This window comes from Squalius cephalus (assembly GCF_949319135.1).
Source record: "Squalius cephalus genome assembly, chromosome: 15".
Taxonomy (NCBI): Eukaryota; Metazoa; Chordata; class Actinopteri; order Cypriniformes; family Leuciscidae; genus Squalius; species Squalius cephalus.
Window position 1 is genome coordinate 10708648 of NC_137136.1, and position 25756 is coordinate 10734403.

Here is a 25756-nt window from a genome sequence, read left to right on the forward strand (position 1 = left end):
AATAAAGCAAGAAACAATGCAGCATTTATTCTATTTTTGACTAAAATAATTTCAATGCATGAAACAAGGTAATGTACACCAAACTTTAATTTGTACTTAGTCATTACATTATAAGGCGGTTGAAGGTTTTTGTAAGATTTCAAATCTTTTGATCAAGTTTAGGTTGACTTTATGCATTCTTTTAAACATTCTTTGTGGGCTTTATCCATCCATCCACACTTCTATTCTTCAAACCACTAATATTCTGTATAAGTCGCAGGGATGCAAGATCCTATCCAAGGGCACTAGGGCAACATGCAGGCTAAATATGTAACCTACATGTTTACAGCCAACAGAATGTAAATGCCATTGTTACAATGGATTTTTAAGGCAGAAATGCAGACAGGCCAAACTTAAATGTCAAATGTGCACACATTTTTAATTCAATATGGCTCTAATACTCCAAACAACAATTCCTTACAGCCCTCAAGATGATAAATGTGTCACAGAATGGATATGTGTATGTGCCAAGACAACTTAAGTCTCAATTTATACAGTCTACAAACCATATTTCAATTGATCCTCTGTTACACAATGGGAGATTGAGATTAGGACTGTCATTAGTGCTGAATTACTGTGGTTTTAGAGGTTTACGATCCCTTTGTGCTTCTGATCATTGATTCCATCATGGCCCATTGCTCCTTTGTGACCTGGCAAATAAAATCAAGGTAAACATATAATAAATAAAGCAATGAAAACTCCCCATTGTAAATATCTGATTGAGCTAAAAAAAAAAAAAAAATCACCTCCTTCAGACCATTGAACTCGCCAGCCATGGAGACATATTCACCACCATCCATTCGAATGATCTAAGGACAAAGGAGCTGTTAAAGCTGGAAATTTGCCTTTCACTGTGAAAAACATATTAGCTTCCCTGTCAAGGCTCCTCAACTTTATAAGTAGAGCCATTACAGTAATGCGCCGGACTATATAATTTCATATTGATCTCTGGAGCACTACTTTTTTCCCCCCTAATTCTTCACAAAATTCCCTCTGCTACCCATCACAGAGGGAAAGAGAAGTGTAGGTTGTGCCCTTGTCTCCGTTTGGCTGTAAATGGAGAGGCCCTGTGGGGAAGACTCTAGGTGAGCTCTTGCCCAGAGAGGCGAAGCACTTTTCACGCAAGGTCATCGAACTCACCGCTCCTGATACCCAGCTGGCGTAGTCGCTGCAGAGGTAGGTGGCAAGGTTGGCGATCTCTCCAGGAGTGCCCAGACGACCCACGGGTATCCTCGAGAGCATCATATTCTCAAACTGTCCGGTGGGATCCAGTCTGCTAAATGCACCCTTCAGAAAGATACTGGGAGAGTTATTATAATGTTTGGAAAACTAAAGCTTGAAAGATAAAAATAATCCAAACTGGATTGAGTCAGTGAATTGAACTGAATCAGTCTGATTTGTGAACAAATCATTCAGACTGGTTTTCATTGAAAAGATCCGACCAGAAAGCATGATTCATTCACAAATTCACTCTACACACCAAGGGATGGACAGCATTTTCAGAGAAGAAGAACTTAAAACATGCACACTACCTTGGTTTTGATTGGTCCTGGTTGAATAACGTTAAATCTCATGCCGTATCTGCCCCACTCAGCAGCCAGAGACCTGTAGGTAGATACAATCAGCCTTTACACATGCTCTGATTTTAGGGATGAAATTTTTAACTGATCCCGATAACCGATAATTCTTTATATTTGAAAGGCGCTAAATATTGACCAATAAATCTAAATACAAATTTTTATTTAATTTTTGAGAGCCTGATTACAAAAACAAAAGTCTCACCATCAAAAGCCATGTCCCAAGCACACAATTATAATGTTATCATTATAATTTTATGTAGCCTATACGCTGCATATGTTGCACTGAACTGTATTTTCCTTTTCTGAAGTGATTTCAATCATATTTGAAGCAATTTAAAACCATCATGGCAAACAGTGCGCATCTCAACTGTCTCAGCTGAAGGAAATCCATTATTTATTGCCTTTAATATATCGGCCAAATTTTCTTATTGGGCCGATAACAATAACATTAAAAATGAACATTTTCGCCTAATACCGATATGGTGGCCGATATATTGTGCATCCCTATCTGATTTATTTGAAATTTGTCCCACTTTTTGGGGACATCTGGTCATCCTTTCTATCTGACATGGCCACTAGTGCTTCTAGTGTAATTATCTCCCTGAGACGGACCTTTTTCCATTAGGTTTATCACACAGCACTAGTGTAAGCACTAGGAAACATGGTGGCTCAAAGTCAAGCCAAGGAAAATACAATCAAATGGCTTTTAAGGCTCTGGTGATCTCATGTGAAGAATGTATGTAACACAAATCAATCCAAATATGTCAAATCAGACCATCAGTAATTGATTAAAAATACTGTATGTGGCTGATTTGCAATTAAGCAACAGATATTTTTGTAGGGTCTAAATCCAGTATACAATTAATGCAGTGTCTGAAACCAATACAAATTCAATATTTGTAAGATTAAGAAATTCTTTAAAAACAAAAACAAAAAAAACCCCTAAAATTCATAATAACAATAATAATACAATATTTAAGATATATTTAAGAAATATAGAATTAAAAAAAAAATTAAGATTCTGCAGTATTTAGAACTCACTAATCATACCGAATGCAAAGAAAAAAATCATTATTTTAATTATTAAATGCAAGGCAATTGATTCAGACAAACAACTTCTTATAGAATCAAGATCATCTCTGTTTATCACTCATGATGTAAACCAATTTTAAAAAGCATGATATATAAATAAGTGTCATGGTGCTTATGTTATATGCAGTATCATCCTGAAATAAGATATGCTTGGTTTAATTGAGCTCCTCATTCCAGTCTTCAAAAAAAGTAAAAAAAAGTTTTATTTGAAGTAAATCCTGTCATTGAACTAAACATTTAAAGGGGTCGTATAATGGTACATGCACTTTTACAAGTTGATTGTACTGAAATGTGTGTTGGCAGTGCTTGTACACAACCATCATAAAATGATAAAAATCCATCCAGTGTTTTTTTTTAAATCTTCTTATATGTTTTCCCCCATCTCAAATCAAGCTGTTCGATTTTGTGACGTCACAAAATCGACGCCCCTCCCACGATGGTTGATTGACAGCAGCGTTTCAACACAGACCCGCCCTCGTGAGCGAGCTGTCAATCATAGCCCGCGCCGACCGGCGCGTTCATTGTTGATAGCTGGAGCACTGTCTATGAGCAGAATGTCATCTAAGCGATTGTGGTGTTCTGTTCTTGGGTGTAGTAACGAACACAGCATCATTTTGATGTTCCTAAATCCGTACAGCTGAAGACGCAGTGGCTGAGTTTGTTTTCGAAGGGAATATTCCCCACGATCAACGTCAATGCTTTCATGTTTGCGCGAATCATTTCACTGCTTTACAAACGAGGGTCAGTAACGTTATAAAGCTGGTTTTGCTAAGAAGCTGCTCTTGAAAAAAGGATCGGTACCAACTATTCGTGTTCCTGCTGCACCTCCAGAAGAAGTGAGTGAGTGTAACGTTTTATTAACCTTTATATTAATATTTATATTAATCTTTGCAAATCTCTTGCTGCACGCTTCACTATGAATGCGGCTATACACTCAGGGTACATTACAGCATGTTTTGTATGTATGACGTTCTCAATATAATTCATAATCCCATGTTTATAATGAACAACGCGTCATGGTTATTGTGTTATTGTGTTACAAACGGTGTACGCACAGAACAGAGGGGCGGGGTGAGCAAAGCTCATTATCATTTAAAGACACATGCACTTAAACGGCGTGCTGAAAACAGAGCTGTTTTTGACCAGGTAAAATTTGTGTTTTCTTACAATACTGAGAATTTTTAATTAAAGTATATTACAAACTTTTAATTTAGACCCTAAAGAATCATATTAGCTTGTACAACAATGACATTATATGACCGCTTTAAGCAGAGATGATATTATTAATAAGCTACTGATCTAAATCATTATGTATAGTGTGCTGTCCAGTGTCCACCTCTCTCTATTGCATTTCCAGCATATTTAACACTCCTTAAGAGGATAGGATCAAGATCCCCATCTTACAATTAAAATGTAAATGAAACATAGCCACTGCACCTTCATTATGATAACATATGCAGCCTTTCAGGAATATATTAGAAAGGCATTTGACAGGAGGACCTGATTCTCAAAGGCCTGCCAGGAGGTGAATTACCTAAAAACGTAGTATAACGGAGTACATACGTGCACAGTTTCTCCACTCCAGCTTTAGCCGCAGCGCTTGGCACAACAAATCCTGAGCCACTCTCAGCGTAGATTGTGGTGATGGCCAGAAAAGCAGCACCTTTATAAATTCAACAAGATTATCAGTTTCTGTATCAGTTTCAATCTATAGGCTGCAGATCACCTGTGACATGACAATTTATAAATAGTTCTATGTGCATCAAGAATCTAATCTCTGTTTTAAATCACTATTGAAATGAAAATACAATAAACGCACAGAGTCTTGAAGGTCAGACTTGTTATCAGCAACATAATATCTTTGCACTTGGAGTTAATGGAGTAATTGAACAGTCTGTAATCACCATGTTCGAGGAAGCAGAAAGAGGTCAAAATAATCAGGTGAGAGGCTGGATGTCTGAATCTGAGCAGCTCATTCAACAAATACACACAACAAACACACAAATATGACTGAGGCAATGAAATGGAATTATCTTATCTTGCTAGTTGTCATCTTACCACACACACACATTGGGTCGTCTTATCATTACAAAATATAATAAATGTACTACATAAAGACTAATGATGTCTTAATTTACACATGAGTAATTATGCTGCAGCTTACTGGTCACAGCCAGAAGCTGTTATCTTCACGGAAAACAAAGAGAGCAGAAAACGGCATGAATGCACATAAATTAGCCCATTACAAAAACAAGCTTGATTAGCAAAACAACTTTGACTACTTTTTTTATGCCACTTTCCAAAAAGCATTATTCACGGAATGTGCGAAGAAGCCACAGGCAACCTCATTACTGCAGAAACATCAAGACAACAGGCAGGAGACAAACGTGGATCATCTGGACAACTTAGTTAGTCACAAACATAGATGTGATGCTGTAAAGTTTTCCACATTTCAATTCATCACAATATAAAATAATTGGTCACAATGTAACTTACAGAACAATAAAAAGTTTGTGTTCAGGAAGATTTTTTTAATGCTTTTGAAAGAAATTCAATTTCTTTCAGAGTCTTATGCTCACCAAGGCTGCATTTTTAATAAAAAATTACAGTAAAAAATACAGTACAGTGTTCAATACAATAGTTATATTGTGAAATATTATTACGATTATTATTACAAAATAAAAATAACTCTTTTCTATTTTAATCTACTTTAAAGTGCAGTTTATTCCTGTGATGGCAAAGCTGGATTTTCAGCAGCCATTACACAAGTGTCATATGACCCTTATTTAAAAGAACAACATTCATTTGAAATATAAATCTTTTTTAATGTTATAAATGTCTTTAATTTTGATTAACCAAATGCATTCTTGCTGAGAAAGGGTATTAATTTCTTTGAATAATAATAAAAACTATTCAGGTTTACACAACCTATTTAGGTTTACACTACCTTTTAAAAGGTAAGACATGTTCTGGGTTCTCTATTTATCTCTATTGACAGAATCTGTGACATGCTGTCAGTTATCACAGATGATAATGAATAGTACAGATTATTAGTGACTTGAGCACTCTGAAGGATTGTTTTGCATTTACTGCCCTCTAGTGGTTACGCACTCCAAATCAACCACCTCCAGCCAACCAATAACCATACATTTATGCATTTGGTTAGGAGCTTTATCCAAAGAGACTTTCAGGTACACATTTTAATCAGTTCACTCACTCCCTGGGAATCAAGCACCATGCTCTACTGTTTGTAACAGCGCTGCATACTACAATGGTTCCCAACCCTGGCCATGGGCTGTGTCCAAAATCACCCCCTATTCCCTTAAATAGGACTTTATTTGAGGGAACAGCCATTTGTAGTGGTGTCCGAAACCATAGTGGTTATTATCGAGTTCACTAATTCAATCCTATAATGCACCGCAATAACGAGTGTACAACTGACACTCAGTGGCTGAGAATACCCATAATGCACTGTGAGGGTCGTTCACAAGATGGCACCCGCAGCTGAATCATCCATACATTCATTTTCCAAACCACTGGTCCAATGTGTGTAATATCATGCAGGTATAAATTCCTTTTTAATTATTCAATTATTTAATAAAGGTTTATACATGCTAGTTTCCATGACAGAGTTCAAGATAAATCTTTTCATTACTACTGGAGCTGCCAGTTTGCCAAGTTTCAAATGGTTATTAAACAGAAAGCACAAACTATACAAAAGCAGAAGCCCTTCTGACACACTCAGTGTTCGAATTCACTCACTCATTTTCATTCACTCCTTCAAGTGGACTATATTAGTGGACTAATGTAGGGAATAGTGAATGAGGGTATAGGGGGCGATTTCAAACATAGTTCCCCCAGAACTACACATTTTAGAGTACGGTTACACAACAACGATGTACTAAAAATGGAAACATTTTTCACGTACAGACGACAACATTGTCAAAAACTTCCCTGTTCACACGGATCAGTGAAACGCTGTTTTATGCCTGTATTATTCCGCTGTATTATACCTGCCAGACCAGTGGTGCATAACATCACCATTTTTTCACAAACTTGTTTGTGTTTTTATCGTTTGCACAGAGACGATAACAGTATCATTTCCAAAAACTTGCAGTTTGAATCTTGTTTTCAAAAGTTTGCAATTTCAGGCCCGCAAAACGCTGTTGTCATGTAAATGAGCGGCCAAAACGCATAAAAAGTTTTCCGTTTTAGTTGAAACCGTTGTCGTGTAAACGGCCCCTTAAATGTCTCCCTAATCAAAAACTCGTCAGTAAAGATTTAGATGTGAACCTTAGATGTGTCAGATAAGAGAGACATCAAAAATGTACGGTGCTTGGTGTAAGCCTACTCCAGGGCCAGGGTTGGGAACCACTGGCATACTAAATACAAGCAGATCTTTTTATCATGTTTAAAAGTTGAATTACTCTACAACTACTTTGCTACATCTCTAAAAATATGAATCACCTTTCTCAGCTTTGATGAGGCGTTTCCCGATATCTAGCGTGACATAGGCAGTGCCGTTCAACACTATGTCAGTGATGGTTCTCCAGGCATTGGGAGACAGCTTCTCTGAAGGTGAGATGAAGTTTCCAGCTGCATTGTTTATCACCACCTGTGGGATGGCAAACAGAATCCCAACGCATCAGAAGGAGTTTTGTGAGGAATCTATTGTATCGCTGCTGTTAAGATGGAGATCTAAACCTACATCAGGCAGGCCGACATCATTGACAAGCTGGTCAACAGCAGCTTCAACTGAAGCAGGGTCTCTAACATTACACTGGACGGCATGGACCTGAAACACCAACACATTTGAGGATGAAAACAAGTTCCTCACCAAAAACATGGCAATGTTTGCTTAGATGCGAGAGGTACCTTGTTTTTTGTCTGTTGTGAGATTTCCTCTGCTGTTTTCTTCAAAACATCAAGATTTCTGGAAGTGACAACAGGACACTTAACACGACTATTTTAACATGAATAATCACTCAAATTTAACATGATTTAAGCTTTTGGATTTGCTTGCAGGGTGTGTCATCAATTATTTAGGAACTAGAAGACAAAATAACAGTAAAAACAGTGATTCTGAGAAATATTACAATTTAAAATAACTGGTTTCTGTTGTAAAATATATTAAGATGTAATTTATTCATGTAATGGCAAAGCTGAATGTTCAGCAGGCATTACTCCAGTCTACATTGTCACATGATCCTTCAGAAATCCTTCTAATGTGCTGCTCAAGAAACATTTCTTACTATTATCAATGTTGGAAACAGTTGTGCTGCTTAATACTTTTTTGATGATCTTATGAGAGGGGTAACTAACCTGCTGGCTATCACGCATTCTGCTCCCAGTGAAGACAGAGCAGTGGTCATGGCTTTTCCAAGTCCTGTTCCTCCTCCAGTGATAAAGGCCACTTTGTTTTTGAAAGTTCCTGGGAGAAGCATAACACCTTCAGAAGGTGGGAAGAATCTAGCTTGGGGACTGCTCTGGTATAAAGTGTTTGTCCCATTTCCAAACAACTGTTAAAGGATGCAAAGAGGGTCATTTTATTTATTCAGACAGCAGCCAGTATTAAAAAAAAAAAAAAAACTGGGTGAAAGGTCATAAGGACAATGCAAGTATAAAGTACTTACTGCTTAAGCTATGCATTTATGGAAATATACATTATAATTAATAGAACATGTCTCAAATATAGCCTTAATCATGTATGAAAGGCATGATTTTTACATTCAGTGTACATTATAGCAATTAAAATAGTTCATTTTACAGCGCAAGCTATTTATTCCCAAATTCCCAAAAATGCCATTTAAAAACGTATATTTTATAAAACTAAAAGTTCAGCTTATGAGATTTTGAAACTAAATTACAATTTAATGCATGCACAACTAAATAAAATTCTTACTCGTGCTGGTGTGAAACACTTGTTTGGAGTTAAAACTCCATTTAACAAGGCCAGTCCTCTGAGCACCGCCATAACGTCAAAAGGAAAAAAAAAATATTTTTAGAGGGAGAAAACGTGTTGCAACAAAGTCAAAAGCATACAGATTAACTAGTGAAGTCAGACTCAGTAATGCCTCTGACGCATTGAAATCACTCTACAACTAAAGTCCGAAAATCCTGAATGATGTCTTCCGGTTTCCGGTTTGCCGGCTGATCTGAGATCAGTCGAGACAGGCTTTTCATCCAATAGCGTGTCGCTAATGAGCTGACGATCAGATCTCAGATCAGCCATCGAGGATACACACCTCTAGTTCACTACTGAGACATAACAAACGAAGCGGCTCTTTTTTGTAAATATCTGTATAAAGTATCGTTTGTATCATTTGACATTTCTTCTAGTATTGTTCGTTTTAACTTAGGCAAAATGTAGAATGTCATTTTGTGTAAAGTGGTTTTGTGTAATAACTCTAGTTAACCAGTCGGTTGACAGCGCGCCGGGGCTCAAACAATCAGGTAAACAACCGTTTATTTGTACATCAGTGCTGTAAACAAACACTATATACGCACACGTATTTGACATATTTCGTTATAACTGGTAGTTTATGTGGATAGAAAAAGACAACAATGTACATTTTTGAGTTATTTTTTCTAGCTAGTATTGCTAACAGATATGATGCAGCATTTAATATCTGATGACACTATGGTGTGAAAGGCTGTAACGTTATACTGGATCTGAAGATTATACTGAATTTATGACAAGACTTTTCATGTATTTATTTACTCTAACGTTAGTTGCAGATTGTTATTAGTAATCATTTTAAGAGAAAGTAGATTTTTGTAATAAACTGCAGATCTATCTATCTATCTATCTATCTATCTATCTATCTATCTATCACAGGTATAGATTTGTCTTTTGGGCCAGCCATCTCTGATCCAGTGAGATGGGGAACCAACTGGCTGGAATTGCTCCATCGCAGATACTTTCAGTGGACAGTTATTTCTCTGACATCCATGATTATGAATATGACAAAAGTCTGGGCAGTACGCGTTTTTTCAAAGTGGCCCGGGCGAAACATAGAGAAGGATTGGTTGTGGTTAAAGTCTTTGCAATCCAGGACCCCTCTCTGCCCCTGACCAGCTACAAGCAAGAACTGGAGGAGCTGAAAATCAGACTGCACTCCTGTCAGAACTGTCTGCCTTTTCAAAAAGCCACACTTACTGAGAAAGCAGCCATACTATTTCGGCAGTATGTTCGGGATAACTTGTATGACCGTATCAGTACACGGCCGTTTCTCAACAACGTGGAGAAGAAGTGGATTGCTTTCCAGCTCCTCAATGCTGTGGACCAGGCCCATAAATCTGGTGTGCGTCATGGTGACATTAAAACAGAGAATGTTATGGTGACAAGTTGGAACTGGGTGCTTCTCACAGACTTTGCTAGTTTTAAACCCACATACTTGCCTGAAGACAACCCTGCAGATTTCAACTACTTCTTCGACACGTCCAGGAGGAGAACGTGCTACATTGCTCCGGAGAGATTCGTGGATGGCAGTATGTTTGCCACCGAAAGTGACCAGACAACACCGCTTGTGGATCTCTCCAGCAATAGCCAACGGACCAGGGGAGAACTCAAGCAACCCATGGACATCTTCTCAGCTGGTATCCATTATATATTTTTTTCTGTTTGCTTAAAGCGGGTGCCGTATAATATATGAAATATTTTTCAAAGACCTTTCTTGTTTCATTTTCTTTTGTTAGGTTGTGTGATTGCAGAATTGTTCACAGAGGGCGTCCCGCTCTTCGACCTCTCACAACTGTTGGCTTACCGTAAAGGACATTTCCAGACCGAACAAGTGCTGATGAAAATTGAGGATCACAGTATTAGAGAACTGGTAGCATTTCTATTCATTTGAGATTTTAGATATTTTGTATTATTTCACATTTTCACTTTAGGTTCTACAAACTTATACACTACCATTTTGGAGCTGCTATTTTTAAATGTTTTTTAAATAAGGCATTTATGCTCACCAAGGCTGCATTTATTTGATCAAACATACAGTAATATTGTGAAATATAATTGCAACTTAAAATGACTGTTTTCTATTTTAATATATTCTAAAATGCAATTTATTTATGTGATGGTTAAGCTGAATTTTTAGCATTATTACTCCAGTCTTCAGTGTCACAAGGTCCTTCAGAAATCAATCTAATATGCTGATTTGGTGCTTAAGAACATTTCTTATTATTATCACTCCTGAAAGCAGTTGTGCTGCTTAATATTTTTGTGGAAACCATGATCAAATCTTTTTACAGGATTCTTTGATGAATAGGACAGCATTTATTTGAAATAGTCTTTACTGTCACTTTTGATCAATTTAATGCATCCTTTCTGAATAAAGTGTTATTTCTATCAAACTAAATCTTACTGACTCTACAATAATTAATAAATAAAATGATACTAGTCAGTACTCTTAATTAGATATTACATAGTACTCTAAATAATTTCATCCACTTTATGCAGGTGGCACAAATGGTGCAGCGAGAACCGGAAAAGCGCCTGACGGCTGAAGAATACCTGAAGCAGCAGCGAGGCAAAGCTTTCCCAGAAATCTTCTACACCTTCCTTCAGCCCTACATGGCCCAGTTTGCCAAGGAGACCTTCCAGTCTGCTGACGAAAGGGTGTTGGTGATACGCAAGAACCTGGAGAACATCCTCAATAACCTGTGCAGTGGCGGGCAGACTGGGAAAGCTGAAAAGCAGGAGAAGGCATCTCAGGAACTTAGTTCATCCAAGGAGCAAGGGCTGGTGGTGCTGGTGTCAGTGATCACATCCTGTCTGCAGACGCTGCGCTTTTGCGACTCCAAACTGGCAGCTCTGGAACTGATCCTTCATCTGGCGGGCCGGCTAAATGTAGAGATTCTGCTGGACAGGATCACACCATACTTGCTGCATTTCTGCAATGACTCGATGCCGCGCGTCAGGGCCGAGGCCGTTCGCACACTGACTAAAGTGCTGGCGCTGGTCAAGGAGGTTCCTCGCAATGATGTTAATATCTACCCAGAATACATTTTACCTGGGATTGCCCACTTGGCCCAAGATGAAGCAACGATCGTCAGACTTGCTTATGCAGGTATTCTAGTGCTAGAAATCTCTGGAGAAAATTGTCTAAATTGTCTGCCTTTTAAATGTGTAACTGTAAATAGTTTTCACGATCTATTAAGCTTCTGGTTTTAAATGAAAAAAACAAAAAAACATTAAATTGGAAATACTTAAGGTTACGTTAGTACAATGGATTATGAAAGGGGTTTCATATTGACTTAAATATTATATTACATTATATTAATGTTCAAAACTTAGTTTGGGGTCAGTAAGAGTTATTTTTAAGTAAGAGTTATTTTTTAAGAAATTGATATTAAATTTAACAAAAGTAACAGTAAAGACTTTTATAATGTTACAAAAAAATTATATTTCAAATAAATGCTTTTCTTTTTAACTTTCTATTCATCAAAGAATTCTGAAACAAAAATGATGTATAATGATGTAATATAAAACTATAATAATGATTTCTGAAGGATCATGTGACACTTAAGGCTGGAGTAATGGCTGCTGCAAATTTAGTTTTGCCATCTCCGGAATAAATTACATTTCAAAATATATTAAAATAGAAAAATAGTTATTTTAATTTATATTTCACAATATTAATGTTTTGCTGTGTTTTTGGTCAAATTAGAGCAGAAGAGACTTCTTTAAAAACATTTAAAAGATCTTACAGACTCTAAACTATTGAACAGTAGTGTATGTTATATTATTATTATATTTATAGAGAACATAGCACATTTGGCTGAGACAGCACTGCGTTTTCTGGAGCTGGTGCAGGAGAATAATTTGAGCTCTGAACAAGACCTCAATGGAGAGGACACAGAAGAAACTCTTCACCCCAATGAAAACTATGATTCAGGTAAATGTTGGTCCTTCAATTAAATCTCACTTTTATGGTAGTTTTGAAACAACATTAATAACCAGTTTGCAGGACAAGATTTGTATGCTATCATTAAAACGCTGTGGATATGATCCATCTACCGTCCAAAGAGCTGCAGGCCTTGCATGAGATGGTTCAGCAGAAGGTGGTGACTTTACTGAGCGACCCTGAGAACATCGTCAAACAGACGTTGATGGAGAACGGCATCACACGCCTCTGCGTGTTCTTCGGCAGACAGAAAGCCAACGATGTCCTCCTCTCCCACATGATCACCTTCCTCAACGACAAGAATGACTGGCACCTCCGTGGAGCTTTCTTTGACAGCATAGTAGGAAAGTTGCCACCACAGTCGCTTCATATGAAGGCAGGCTCTCGCAACATGGTAACCAAATCTCCTCCTCTCTGCAGGTGTAGCAGCATATGTGGGCTGGCAGAGTTCCTCCATCCTGAAACCTCTTCTGCAGCAAGGCCTGAGTGACGCTGAGGAGTTTGTCATTTATAAAGCTCTCAACGCTCTCACTTGCATGTGTCAGCTGGGGCTACTGCAGAAACCTCACATCTACGAGTTCGTCAGTGATATTGGTCAGAAAAACTCTCTTCATTCATAGTCCATTGTACAATGTGCTTCGTAATTGTATATCATTTATTATTTAAAATGTTACTATCCCACAGCTCCTTTCTTGTGTCATCCCAATCTCTGGATCCGCTATGGAGCCGTGGGTTTCATCACTGTTGTCGCTCAGCACTTAAACATTGCTGATGTCTACTGCAAACTTATGCCCCATCTCAACCCCTTTATCACTCAGCCGATTATACAGGTAAGGTTACATTAGTGCGGGCTTCGGCTCTAGTGTATCATATTAGTTGTGACTTATTTGCTCCACTTCTTGTTTACACTGAACACAAAAGGTGTGTTTTAAATGAATCTGCTGACCATTCTTTTAATATACAGTGATAAAAGTAATTGAGGACTGTCATAAAAATAGTTCATAAGACAGACAAACAGACCAAAATTTAAGTTATTATGGCCTGAAATTCTTAAACCATTCACCTTTTGTGTTTCATGGAAGAAATGAAAAGTCATACAGATTTGGATGAGGGTGAGTAAATGACAGAATTTTAATTTTGGTTAAACAATTTTTCTGCCTTTGGACAGATTGATAAGGAGATTGTGTTGCTCAGTGTGCTGAAAGAGCCTGTAAGTCGCTCCATCTTTGACTACGCACTGCGTTCCAAAGACATCGGAAGCCTCTTCAGACACCTGTTACTTCGCCAAAAAAAGCGCAATGGCTCCATCCCAGAATGCCCCATTCCTGAGGATCCAGCAATTGCACAACTCCTTAAGAAACTTCTCTCACAGGTTAGGAAAATAAATTTAAGTTCTATTCTAGTTTTTAATTATCTATTTATTTACATAAATATATGATGTTGCTACTGTAGTTAGAATTTCTTTGTGATTTGTTTTTTTAATGAATAAATAATTACTTTTTAGTTTTATAGCAACATTTCAAAGAAATAACCATATTCCTTTCCCTAACACTATCCCTGAGTAATGACTGGTTAATAGAAAGGTCGTTTTAGGAACAATAAGTCATGTGTCACTTGTATAAATCAAGTTGAGCAGTTATCATGTGATTTCTTTCAGGGAATGACGGAAGCTGAGGAGGACAAGCTCTTGGCTCTGAAAGACTTCATGCTCAAGTCCAACAAGGCCAAAGCCAACATCGTAGACCAGAGCCACCTGAGTGATGGAGCCCTCAGTGGAGTCATTGATCTCGGTACACTGGGGATCACTGGCCGACAGGTGGACCTGATCAAGCCAAAGCAAGAATCTGAAGACAAGAGAGGTGGGTGATAAAATTTGTGCGGTCATTTTTACTGCTACTTCAATTGAAGATATATACGCTTCTCATGTCGTTAGTTCACCATTTAAAATTAATGCATTATATTTTTTCGTTTGTTTACAGACTTCATCCCTTCTGCCTCTGGTATATTGTTTAGGTGTCAAACAGCTAATCTCTGTTTGAAGTTATAATCACTCACTTTGACTAACACTTTGACTAGGCTTTGTGTGGCTAGATCAGAGAATTCATGATAAGTGGCAGATATGATGTGGATAGATACACTTTGTTATGCACTCTAGCACATTTGGGCTAATGATGCTTTTTGTTGCAGTCATTTCCCAGTATACACTACCATTTAAAACTTTAGGTTTTTCTAAAGAAATCAGTTCTTTTATTTAGCAAAGATGCATTCAATTAATCAAAAGTAACAGTAAAGTTATTTATAATGTCATAAATACTGTTCTTTTGAACTTTATATTTATCAAAGAATCCTGACAAAAACCGATTTCATGATTAACAATAATATTAATCAACACAACTGTTTTCAACATTGATAATACTAAGAAATGTTTACTGAGCACCAAATCAGAATATTAGAATGATTTCTGAAGGATCATTTGGCACCGATGACTGGAGTAATGGCTACTGATCATTAATATTTGCCATTACAGGAATAAATTACATGTTAAAATATATTTAAAAAAATAAAATAGTTATTTAAAATTATAATAATATTACAGTTTTTACTGTATTTTTGATCAAATAAATGCATCTTTGGTGAGCATAAGAGACTTTAAAAAAAAAATTTTTTTTATTTTTTAAAACTTACTGTCTGACTCTAAACTTTTGAATGATAGTGCATGTAAATATTTATTCTCATAGATTCCCTATTAGCTGGGGAATATTATTGCAGAAACTTTTTTAATGCCGATGACCCCCAAATATGATGATCGCTTTGCGAGGGATCCCCTGCCTATAATATAAAAACAGTTATATATTTTTCATGGATAAATACCTATTTATACCTAGTTTAAAAAAATGTTTCAAATTAGGGCTGTCTTTAGAAAGTTGAGAAATATTAGCTATATCTATACTATTTTACTGCATTGCAAGCATTATTATTCCTCACACAATTTTTTATCTAGTGCGAAAAAAAAAAATGACTGAAGCTGGGCTTGTAAAACTGCAGCTATAAAAGAAGTTGTAGGTGGTTTGAAATATTGGTGATTTATTTGCTGAGAGTTAATGATCTCAACATATTGTGTAGTCCCCTTCAGTTCAAGTGTATTTGGGAAGTAAAATTTGATTGTTTGCTTCTGTTCTATGATAATATTCACTTTTTGAACTAATATTAAACAACTTTATTTTTAAGTACTGGGTCTTTGCGCTGACTAAATCCATTGCCTGATTTCTTTTTCATGTGTCAGTATGCATGTTAACGGTAACTGAGCAGCACAGAGTGTTTTAGAAACCAGAAATGCATCATTTATCAGAACCACATTTAAAACATGTCAAATTTTTTTCTCTTGTGACAGCTCGCAAGCATACGAAACAGGACTCCAACTTGAACGAAGAGTGGAAGAGCATGTTTGGTTCTCTGGACCCTCCCAGCTCGACGGCGACTCCCTCGACGGTACCTAATGTTCTAGTTCCGAGCGGTGGTGGGGAACCCAGTGGAACTCTTGCTGGAGAGCGCCTGCGATCTGAGAGTTCCTCACAGACTCTTAACCTCCCTCATGTTCCATCCTCAGCCCAGGTCGACCGCTGAGCCGACAGTGTGCTATCGTCCCTCCCCTCTTCTCTTTCTCTGTCCTCTCTCCCTCTCCTTTCTGCCACTTCTATCATCCTTTCTTCATCAACACCTGTCTTAGTGTGCATTTGTCCGTGTTGCAACTCTGTAGTCTGTAAAGCCTTTCAATCATATCAGTCATCTGATATTTTCCATCATGTTTACTCAGACATGCAGGAATGTCCCTAGATTAAATACACTTAGCATGTTGTTCCTCAATAGTGGTGATAAAGAACTAAAATCTTTATCTTAAACCTATCCCCTTTGCTCTTCAACCGCAGGTGCCTGAGGCCGGATCTGTGCAGCCCAGGAAAACCACAGTGCTCCCTAGCATTCAAGTGGTACAGTCCGTAACCGGAGCGTCTACGTACCAGCGCCGCATCACTACGTGCAAGGCTGAGCTGCAACAGCTGGTGCAGCAGAAAAGAGAGCAATGCAACGCAGAGCGCATGGCCAAACAGATGATGGAGAGCGCAGAGTGGGAGAGCAGGCCTCCGCTGCCAGGTACAGCAGTCTCGTCTCCGCCCTAATATATCATGTGGCTGGCTAGCCTTTGCTTGCTAAAAATCAGTACGATTTCGACCTTTTTGTAGACCTCTTCTTATTTTTTGTTTATATTTAAAATACAAAGCTCCTTAAGTTAAGTCATTTCATTTTAGAAAAAAAAGATATTTTAAATTGTAAAATATCTTAATGTCCCCACAAGGATTTCGAGTATTGCCATCTTTGTGCGGACATTTTGTCCCCATAATGCGGAGTTTATTTTTTATCATCAACCCCATACTTTTGAACGGTAATGTATGTGATGCTTTCTCCCTAATTGAGGTCATTCATTCAAAATCAGTATGAATGCTATATACAATTCATATGATGAAGTATGAACAATATCATAAAGATATTTTGAAAGATACTGCTTTTCAAAAGGATGGCTTTTCTGTAGCTGAACTACTTTCAATTATGAGTTGCTTGAAGTTTTCTAGTTTTTCCACTTTGGTAACTGTAGCTGTTGCATTGCAGGGTGGCATCCAAAAGGTCTTCTAGTGGCCCATCTTCACGAGCACAAATCTGCTGTGAACCGAATCCGAGTGTCTGACGAGCACTCCATCTTTGCTACATGCTCCAATGATGGAACTGTAAAGATCTGGGACAGCCAGAAAATGGAGGGCAAGACGACCACCACAAGGTATTGAATGTCTTAATGTCCGTATTTTGACTTCTATGTTGTTTCTATGTATTTTTTAGGTTTTTGTTTTACTGTTATGTGACCAGGGAAGATTGAAAATGTGATTGTTTCAGGTCTGTGTTGACGTATTCTCGGATTGGAGGACATGTAAAAACACTGACCTTTTGTCAGGGGTCGCATTACCTTGCTGTCGCATCAGATAATGGTTCCATTCAGCTTCTTGCAGTTGAGGCAAACAAGCCACCCAAATCACCCAAAGTCCAGCCCTGTCAGACCAGGTGTGTGCAGGTCACATAAATATTTACTCCCATTCCACTTCCTGACTTTGTGTGCTGCCATATAATAGTACATATAAGTAAATCAAGACCATCACACTTAGGTCAGTGTCACTAATGCAGTCAGATCAGTGAGCCGCTGAGTCTTTTTCAGGTTCCTGGATCCAAAGGATGAGGGCTGTGTGGTGGACGTACATCACTTTAATTCGGGGGCACAGACGGTTCTGGCCTACGCCACTGTGAACGGCTTTTTGGTGGGATGGGACCTCCGCAGCAACAGCAACGCTTGGACTCTTCGCCATGACCTACGTCTGGGCCTCATCACTTCCTTTGCTGTGGACATGCACCAGTGTTGGCTGTGTGTGGGTAAGATAGCTGCATAGCTTACAGTCGATGATGTTTAGTGGTGCTTATACAGAAACATCATTAAATCAAGTAACTTTTATTTATGTAGCACTTTATACAATACATTGTACATTAGAAATGAGTGCTGATCATGGCTTTCAGGAAATTCCTAGACTATGAAAGCATTGGATAAACTAGGTTTGCTCGGTCAAGCTTGGATTTGTTTTATGTCCTACTTATAGGCACAAGTAATGGCACAATGGCATGCTGGGATATGCGGTTTCAGCTACCGATTTCCAGCCACTCCCACCCAGCCCGAGCTCGAATCAGACGCCTGCTGATGCATCCACTCTATCAGTCCTCTGTCATTGCAGGTGAAAAATTTACTTGCATTTATTTGATAATTGAAAATATTACCATAAAAACAGTAATATTCTGAAATAGTATTACAATTTAAAATACCAGTTTTCTTTTTTAATATATTTTATTCCTGGCAAAGCTGAATTTTCAGCAGCCATTATTCAGTGTCACATGATCCTTCAGAAATCATTCTAATATGCTGATTTGTTGCTTCTTATTATTATTATCAATGTTGAAAACAGTTGTGCTGCTTAATATGTTTGTGAAAACATGCTTTGATGAATAGAAGGTTAAAAAAAAGACATTTTTTAAATCTTTTTTTTTTTTACTAAAATAACAATAAACTAACAACTGTTTTTTTAACTAAAGATATATATATTTTTTATCCCAAACTTTTGAATGGTAGCATGTTTGTATGCAGTATGTACCGTATCTATATAGATTATAAATATATAATATAGTATGTTCATAAAGATTTTCCTCATTCTCTACAGCTGTCCAAGGTAACAATGAGGTGTCCATGTGGGATATGGAGACTGGAGACAGGAAGTTTACCCTGTGGGCCAGCTCTGCACCTCCGCTTTCAGAGATGCAGGTTGTTGCATGTTGTCACTTTTCCATCACAAAACAAAAATAATGAGTAAATTCATCTAAGTTACCAGCTGTCATCATTCTGGACTCTGTTGTCCTCCACAGCCCTCTCCTCACAGTGTACATGGAATATACTGCAGCCCTGCCGATGGCAACCCTCTCCTCCTTACAGCTGGATCAGACATGAGAATCAGGTGTGCCTAAATCACTGTTGATTTGTTAAAAGATATTGGAAAAAGGGATTCAGAAGACTTTCCTTTGGAACACCCCTACAAATGGCCTGAAGTGCCCTTCAAGGGTGCAAAATGCTGTTTTTTTATGTATCTTTGGCCATCTATGATTGAAAAAAGTAAAGTAAATCAATAAAAAAAATTGCATTTTTTTTAAAATTTAAACTCCAGACATTACTTCCTCCATATAGTCATTAAATATTTCCAAAGCTCAGTTGAATTTGTTTTCGAGGGTATCTTCATACATAAACAGCTGCCTTTTAGATACAGTTAAATGTTTGACATCCAAAGGTTCTGAGGGCATATGGACAAATATTGAAAATATTGAAAAAATAAAACAATTTGAAAATATATGAATTTGAGTGTTCTAAATGACATCTACAGGTTTTGGGATTTGGCCTACCCTGAGAGGTCATACATCGTCGCTGGCGGTGCTAATGACTCTCTTCACTGCCCTTCTGTGTTCTACAATCGCAAGATCATAGAAGGAACAGAAGTAGTACAGGTCTGAAGCTCATTTCCATCAGATTTTTGTTTTCTGCATGCTTATATTTATCTGATCTTCACTTCTGCCTCCCTTCAACCTCACCAGGAGATCCACAGTAAGCAGAAGAGCGGATCCACCGAGGACACGCCTCGCCGTGGCCCAGAATCCCTTCCCGTGGGCCACCATGACATCATTACTGATATTGCGACGTTCCAGACCACCCAAGGCTTTATAGTCACCTCTTCTAGAGATGGCATTGTCAAAGTCTGGAAGTGAGAGACACACTGTGCCAAGATGGGACGACATTATTTGTATGAACGTCCAATCAAGTGCAATGTAAATTTAAATATAATGCCAATTAATATAATTCAGTCATTTAGGATCAAATCCACTTTAATATTAACGATATAAAACAGTGTAAGCCTGCGGTTTGTGTGTGAACAGTTTTCTTTGTGTTTTGTTCTTTTGTGCAACTGCTTCATGCTGATATCAAGGTCATACAATATGGCCACACTGTAGAAAACAGGACATGGTATAGCTAAAAAGTATTTGCAGTCTGTTTTACACTATACTTACACTTATAGTGTTATTTCTGCACAGCTATGTAAACACCCAGTTTTCTTTCAAGGCCTGAATGCAAGACATGGAATGAAACTTCCATTGTAATCACTGTGTAATATTACAAAATAAATGTGACGAGAAATGTGTATTTGCTTGGTGTTTTTGCTGAAAAACATTGAAAAACACGGCATATTTAAGTCCAACCCTACTTTTTTATTTTGGAAAAGCTGGTTTTACTCAAACATATGACAAGTTACAGATGTAAAATAGGTTGCGAGCAGTTTTTCACAGTTTTTAAAGACTTGTGTTTTATTTAGTGTCAAAAAATGTATTTCCACATTATTGGTGCTGTCACAGAACTTCTTCACTAACAACCTTTATGTACATTGACATACAGTGTGACCTAACTGATGATGTATAACTTTATTAAAGATGAAATGTAAATGTATGTATGTATGTATACATACGATGAAAAAGCTAATTTGCTTTTGTGTTGGATGCTGATGGGTAATTCTTAGCTTTTTTTGTAGTAAAAATTGAATATTTTTTACAAAAAAATTAATTAGCTTAAAAAAATAAAAAAAAAGCTAAATGCAAGAGTGAACATTTGTTCAAATGTAAAAAGTGTAATTTTGAAAGTCATCCAGGTTAAATGTCCCTTAGACAAAGGGCTTCACACTCCTCCTTTGTGTCAAACTTGTTTTTGTTTCCTCCACATCCTCCAAACCAGAAGTGTATACATTCATTCTGCTGGATGTCATAGTACCAGCTTAAAACATAGTTACTGCAGGGCCCCACATCCTGTTTCATGAGGCACGCATCTGTGAGTGGAAACATCAGGAAAGAGTTGATGCATAATCCTTTTACTGGCTTTACAGAGAAAAATCGGCAAAAGACAGACAAGCATTTACAGAAGTGATTTCTCACCATCAAAATATGCGATTTCCTCTTTTGCCTGCAGGATTATTTCAGGATCTGGAGATGGAATAAATAATAAAAATGTTTCAGCTTTTTTATATTGACAAAGTACCTTGTGTGATCGTTCATTTCTTAAATGTTCAATTTGTAATTTCACTAGTGGCACAAAATGGAATTGCAATCTGTTTACACGGCTTGATGTATGTACAATAGCAACTAATGGTGTAAGTTTTGGGTTGGACTACCTTTCTGAAATCTTAAACTACCCTAAACTGGTTTGCTGGTCTTAGTTGGTCTCTCAGACTCATCAGACTGGTCTGTTGGGGAGGAGTTGGATCCAGATCCAACTCCTCCCACTTTACATATACCTAAACCTACCCATCTCCACCCCCTGATCCCTAAACCCACCCCTAAACCTACCAATCTCCACCCCTTATATCTGGATCCAACTCCGCCCCCTGGATCTCGTGTACTGCAGTGAGGTGCAACTGGAGGTTTTGGACAACTTTTCAGCTATTCAGGCTGAAAGAGAAGCAAGACTATAATAGCAAAAAGGAAATTTTGCCAGGCTGGCAGACCAGCTTAAACTAAAAATGATGAAAGTTTACAAAGATTTATGAACCAGTGCACAGTGTTAGGGGTAATGCATTACAAGAAACGCAAGTAATCTAATCAAATTAAATTTTCAAGCAACTAGTAAAGTAAGCATTTCTTTTAGATTTACAACAAAATATCTGAGCTACTTTTTCAAGTAAATAATGCAAGTTACCCATTTGTTGACTGACACCTCATGAGAGCCATGTTGAGAGAAATCAGGAGTGCAGGCGTTGTGTGCGCAGAGTGAACATGATGGTTATTGTAGTTCTAAACTAAATGTGAGTAGGCATTTACTCATCTCACTTACACAAAAAACAGATTCAGTGTTTCTCAAAATTAATAAAACACGGTGAATGCAAACGCTGAATATTATGCGAACCTGCAATAATTAAATATGTTAAATAATACAAATATACTTTATGTATTTAATCTCACTTTATTAACCAATGTCTTTGCAGCTGACCTTCGATGATCCAATTCAACCATCTAATAAGCAAAAATGACTTTAGTTAAACATCACATTTCTGTTTCTTTATTATTTTTTTATTGCTGAAGTAAGTGTTCAGCTTTCTTCTACAGTGTCTTCTGGAATCCACAATGGCAGCACCGCTGAAAGGTTTGTTTGAGCGGCGCCCTCTACTGTACATGCGTGAATTGGCATTTCACGTTTGGTGTGGAAGGGCCTTTACATTTGCCAGAAACAGAACTTTAGTTTTTGTTATTGGAAAGAAAAAAAAAAAAAAAAAGTAAGCAAGCCCAGCTCAGACGAGAAACAATTAACGCAAAAGTAACGTAACACATTACTTTCAATAAGAGTAAATGTAATTAGTTACTTTTTTAAGGAGTAACTCTAAATTGTAACGCATTCCTTTTAAAGTTAGCTTTCCCCAACACTGTCAGTTACTTACTTTGTTTGCCGCAGGTCTGAAGGCATTCCTTTTCTGAACTAAAACGGTTCCGGTTACCGTCACAGCCCCCGTACCAGAAGGGTAAACATGCATCAACTGCTTCTTTATAGTACCACTGCTGCATATATTCACCACAGACGGTTCCACCGTCACTGTTCAGGTGGCAGAAACCTGAAAGCAAAACGCTTTTTTACTAATAAGCCATGACAATGATGCTGGAAAATCATTTAAATAAGTAACTCTTAAATGAGACTGCCTAAGTTTTCAGTAAAGATAAATTGTTATTGTTTTTGATCATAGGTTTAAGCACTAGAGACACAGTGATGTGAGCAGAGAATTGTACAGTAAGATCATACTGTATGTGCGGTCAATTGGAGACTTGACTAACGAGTCTCCATGGCCTAATGTCTTTTGGTCCTCAGTCTCCTTCTTTTTCTCTTCCACCACCACATTTGGGTATACAGCGGATGGCAAAGGATACCTAGGAAATAGCTTTTGTTTTGACACTGGGCACATAATAGATATTCACAAACAGTTGAGCCATTTTTGCACAAAATATTTTAACACAAAAATCTTTATCTTATTAAATAGGCACCTGCCTTTTTTGTAATTACAATCTTTCTACAATAATTATAAATAAATAAATGCATTTATTTCACATTTATTTTATTAACATGGATCTTATATATATATATATATATATATATATATGTGTGTGTGTGTGTGTGTGTGTGTATATAAAGATCCATGTTAATAAAATAAATGTGAAATAAATACATTTATTCATATATTTTTTATGTAAATTTTATAATATATATATATATATATGATATAATTTACATAAATAAATATATAGATAAATGTATTGCAGGTTTAATTATTAAGCCACATCTTATTAAAATCTTATTAAATAACCACCTGCCTCCTTTCTATGTAAATTACATAATAATAAATAAATTGTAAATAAATCAAGTATTTAATATTTTATTAACCTGCAGCTTATTAAATTAGCACCAGCCTCGTTTATATGTAAATAAATAAATACAGAGGTTAATGCTAAATGTTACAGCCATGATTTCAAACAAACAGATGTTTCACATTAGATGATGATAAAGCAGGGTTTGTCATTTGATACCTGTCTAGTGGTCTCTCTGCAGCCTCGTAGTTGAAACGCTGACCTAGACCTTCTTGAAAATTATCACACTGACTCTGGAGTGATGGATGAGGGTAGGAGTTCACATTCTCTGCATTCACAAAGAAACTATATTAAAGGGTTAGTTCACCCAAAAATTTAAATTCTGTCAGTAATTACTCACCCTCATGTTGTTCCAACCCCGTAAGACTTTCGTTCATCTTCGGAACACAAATTAAGATATTTTTGATTAAATCTGAGAGCTGGCTCACTCCTCTAAATAGGCTTCTCTGTAATTGAAACTGGTCGGCCCAGAAAAGTTAGTAAAGACATTGTTAAAATAGTCCAAGTGTCTACAGTGGCTCAACCTTAAGTTTATCAAGCGTCGAGAATACTTTTTGTGCACAAAAAAACCCACAAAAATAACGACTTTATTTAACCATCTTTTCTCTTCCATGTCATTCCCTTAAGCTGTTGATGTAGAGTAACAGCGCAGCGCTTCTGGGTTGTATGTCAGAACGTAGGCTCACTATTGGCCGACGCTGGTCATGTGTGTGATGCGTGTGATGCTGGCCAATAGTGAGCCTACACAACTTTACTAACTTTTCTGGGATGAAAAGTTGAGCCTATGAAGGAGTGAGCCAGCTCTCAGATTTTATCAAAAATATCTTAATTTGTGTTCCTAAGATGAACAAAAGTCTTACGGGGTTGGAACAACATGAGGGTGAGTAATTACTGACAGAATTTAAATTTCTGGGTGAACTAACCCTTTAACACCCACATGTGTATGGCAAAGTCATCATTAAAGGGACAGATTACCCATGTCAAGCTTCAAAAACAGGACAAAAAGTATCATATGTATATTATATCATTTGTTTCTCACATAAATCTATTTTACGGCATCAGAAGAGGTGGAATATAGTGCTCAGGTCATATCAATAACTTGTATGGTGTTTTTTATGCTTTCTGAGCGAAATGAGGGTGAGCAGTGTTCATTGGGAGAACTATTGCAAAGCTTAGGCAAAGCCCTCAAATATGTATCGAATGATGTGGAACACTTACTGCTCAGAATGTGGAAGAACGTCCTCATGAAGCGCTGTGTGTACTCCTGCTCTCCGTGTTTCAAGTGGCCCAGGTGAATGATGTGCTGTTCTAAGGGATAGCTGGCAAACTCTTCCACCTGAGTACTGCTGATGTGGTCACCCACCGTCAGGGTGAAGAGAACAACACCCTCGCACTTCGCCTTGCTGGAGATAGATTCCAGCTTTGCTCTGTCCTGAGATGCCATCTCTTCCCCTATGATGGCCAGTACCATCTTGTTCTTGCGACCCTTTGGAGCTGTGAGGATGGCCTGCATTATGGCGTTTTCCATCGCAAGGGCGAGTCTGGAAGAGCCTCCGGTTTGCTTTAGATTCTGGTAGATGCTACTCTTCATTAGATCACGATCAGGGAACTGTTGGAAGCCAAATATGACTTTCACAGCAGACTGGGCTTCGCTGTACGTAGAGCTATGCTGGTAGACGGCCACTCTTGCATAATTGTCAGCATCGTTGGGTCGACTGCTCACAACAATCTGATCTAGCACACCGCCAAGCACCTCCTTCACACCCTCGTACTCGTCGGCCAGGATGCTACGAGAGCCGTCCACAATCACTGCCAAGTCCATGTCCAACTCCTGAGGAGCAAATTCCAGGTTGGTGCCCACACATTCTCTAGCTGGTCTGCAGGGATCTTAGAAGAGAAAAGAGTGTAGATATGACCACAAAGAAACTACGGCCAAAGATCTCCATAGGATGTTCTGCAGAATTGAAACACCCATCATTCACAAAGTTCTACACATATTTCATTCCTTGAATGTTCATTCATTAAATAGTTTTTATTCATTTCATGCTTTCACCTACCTTT

General features: G+C 37.7%; 3 protein-coding genes across 6 annotated transcripts in view; 1 reads left to right on the forward strand and 2 right to left on the reverse strand.

Annotated features, from left to right (window-relative positions):
• Window positions 1-69: 69 nt before the first annotated feature.
• Window positions 70-8821, reverse strand: decr1 (2,4-dienoyl CoA reductase 1, mitochondrial). The gene is made up of 10 exons (XM_079895390.1): window positions 8614-8821; window positions 8034-8230; window positions 7587-7644; window positions 7420-7506; window positions 7179-7326; window positions 4275-4374; window positions 1572-1644; window positions 1180-1326; window positions 786-848; window positions 70-689 (listed from the first exon to the last, which is right to left on the reverse strand). Exons 1-10 carry the CDS (start codon window positions 8683-8685, stop codon window positions 630-632), a joined length of 1005 nt encoding a protein of 334 aa, XP_079751516.1. The 5' UTR covers window positions 8686-8821; the 3' UTR covers window positions 70-629.
• A 104-nt stretch (window positions 8822-8925) lies between these two features.
• On the forward strand, window positions 8926-20492 carry pik3r4 (phosphoinositide-3-kinase, regulatory subunit 4). 4 transcript variants are annotated; one of them, XM_079895774.1, is made up of 21 exons: window positions 8926-9164; window positions 9550-10310; window positions 10410-10543; window positions 11173-11782; window positions 12476-12610; window positions 12742-12961; window positions 13038-13213; window positions 13304-13449; window positions 13788-13991; window positions 14277-14478; window positions 14599-14619; window positions 16011-16231; window positions 16546-16768; window positions 17282-17447; window positions 17561-17725; window positions 17877-18088; window positions 18310-18441; window positions 18922-19022; window positions 19124-19212; window positions 19633-19753; window positions 19841-20492. In XM_079895774.1, exons 2-21 carry the CDS (start codon window positions 9593-9595, stop codon window positions 20009-20011), a joined length of 4167 nt encoding a protein of 1388 aa, XP_079751900.1. In that variant the 5' UTR covers window positions 8926-9164; window positions 9550-9592; the 3' UTR covers window positions 20012-20492. The 4 variants fall into 4 exon arrangements, with proteins under 4 accessions (XP_079751900.1, XP_079751902.1, XP_079751901.1 ...); XM_079895776.1 differs by having other exon boundaries at window positions 16011-16108; XM_079895775.1 differs by lacking the exon at window positions 14599-14619.
• col6a4a (collagen, type VI, alpha 4a) overlaps window positions 20492-25756 on the reverse strand; it is a 36858-nt gene continuing 31593 nt past the window's right edge. The window contains exons 36-41 of the mRNA XM_079895778.1: window positions 24914-25582; window positions 23855-23963; window positions 23076-23200; window positions 22720-22890; window positions 21224-21271; window positions 20492-21117 (exon numbers count right to left, since the gene is read on the reverse strand). Of these exons, the coding sequence (XP_079751904.1) occupies window positions 20945-21117; window positions 21224-21271; window positions 22720-22890; window positions 23076-23200; window positions 23855-23963; window positions 24914-25582 (1295 nt within the window). The 3' untranslated portion in view covers window positions 20492-20944. The remainder of the gene's footprint in view (window positions 21118-21223; window positions 21272-22719; window positions 22891-23075; window positions 23201-23854; window positions 23964-24913; window positions 25583-25756) is intronic.

Bases quoted from the DNA above. Each gene is read 5' to 3' on its own strand.
- decr1 (XM_079895390.1), bottom strand. From the start codon at position 8,685: ATGGCGGTGCTCAGAGGACTGGCCTTGTTAAATGGAGTTTTAACTCCA. The intron at 7,327-7,419 runs GTAGGTTTAGAT...GCCATCCCACAG, and splicing joins ATGATGTCGGCCTGCCTGAT to GTGGTGATAAACAATGCAGC. The intron at 1,645-4,274 runs GTATGTACTCCG...ATCTACCTACAG, and splicing joins GGAGTGGAGAAACTGTGCAC to GTCTCTGGCTGCTGAGTGGG.
- pik3r4 (XM_079895774.1), top strand. From the start codon at position 9,593: ATGGGGAACCAACTGGCTGGAATTGCTCCATCGCAGATACTTTCAGTG. The intron at 12,962-13,037 runs AGGAAAGTTGCC...CCTCCTCTCTGC, and splicing joins GCTTTCTTTGACAGCATAGT to AGGTGTAGCAGCATATGTGG. The intron at 16,769-17,281 runs GTACAGCAGTCT...GTTGCATTGCAG, and splicing joins GAGCAGGCCTCCGCTGCCAG to GGTGGCATCCAAAAGGTCTT.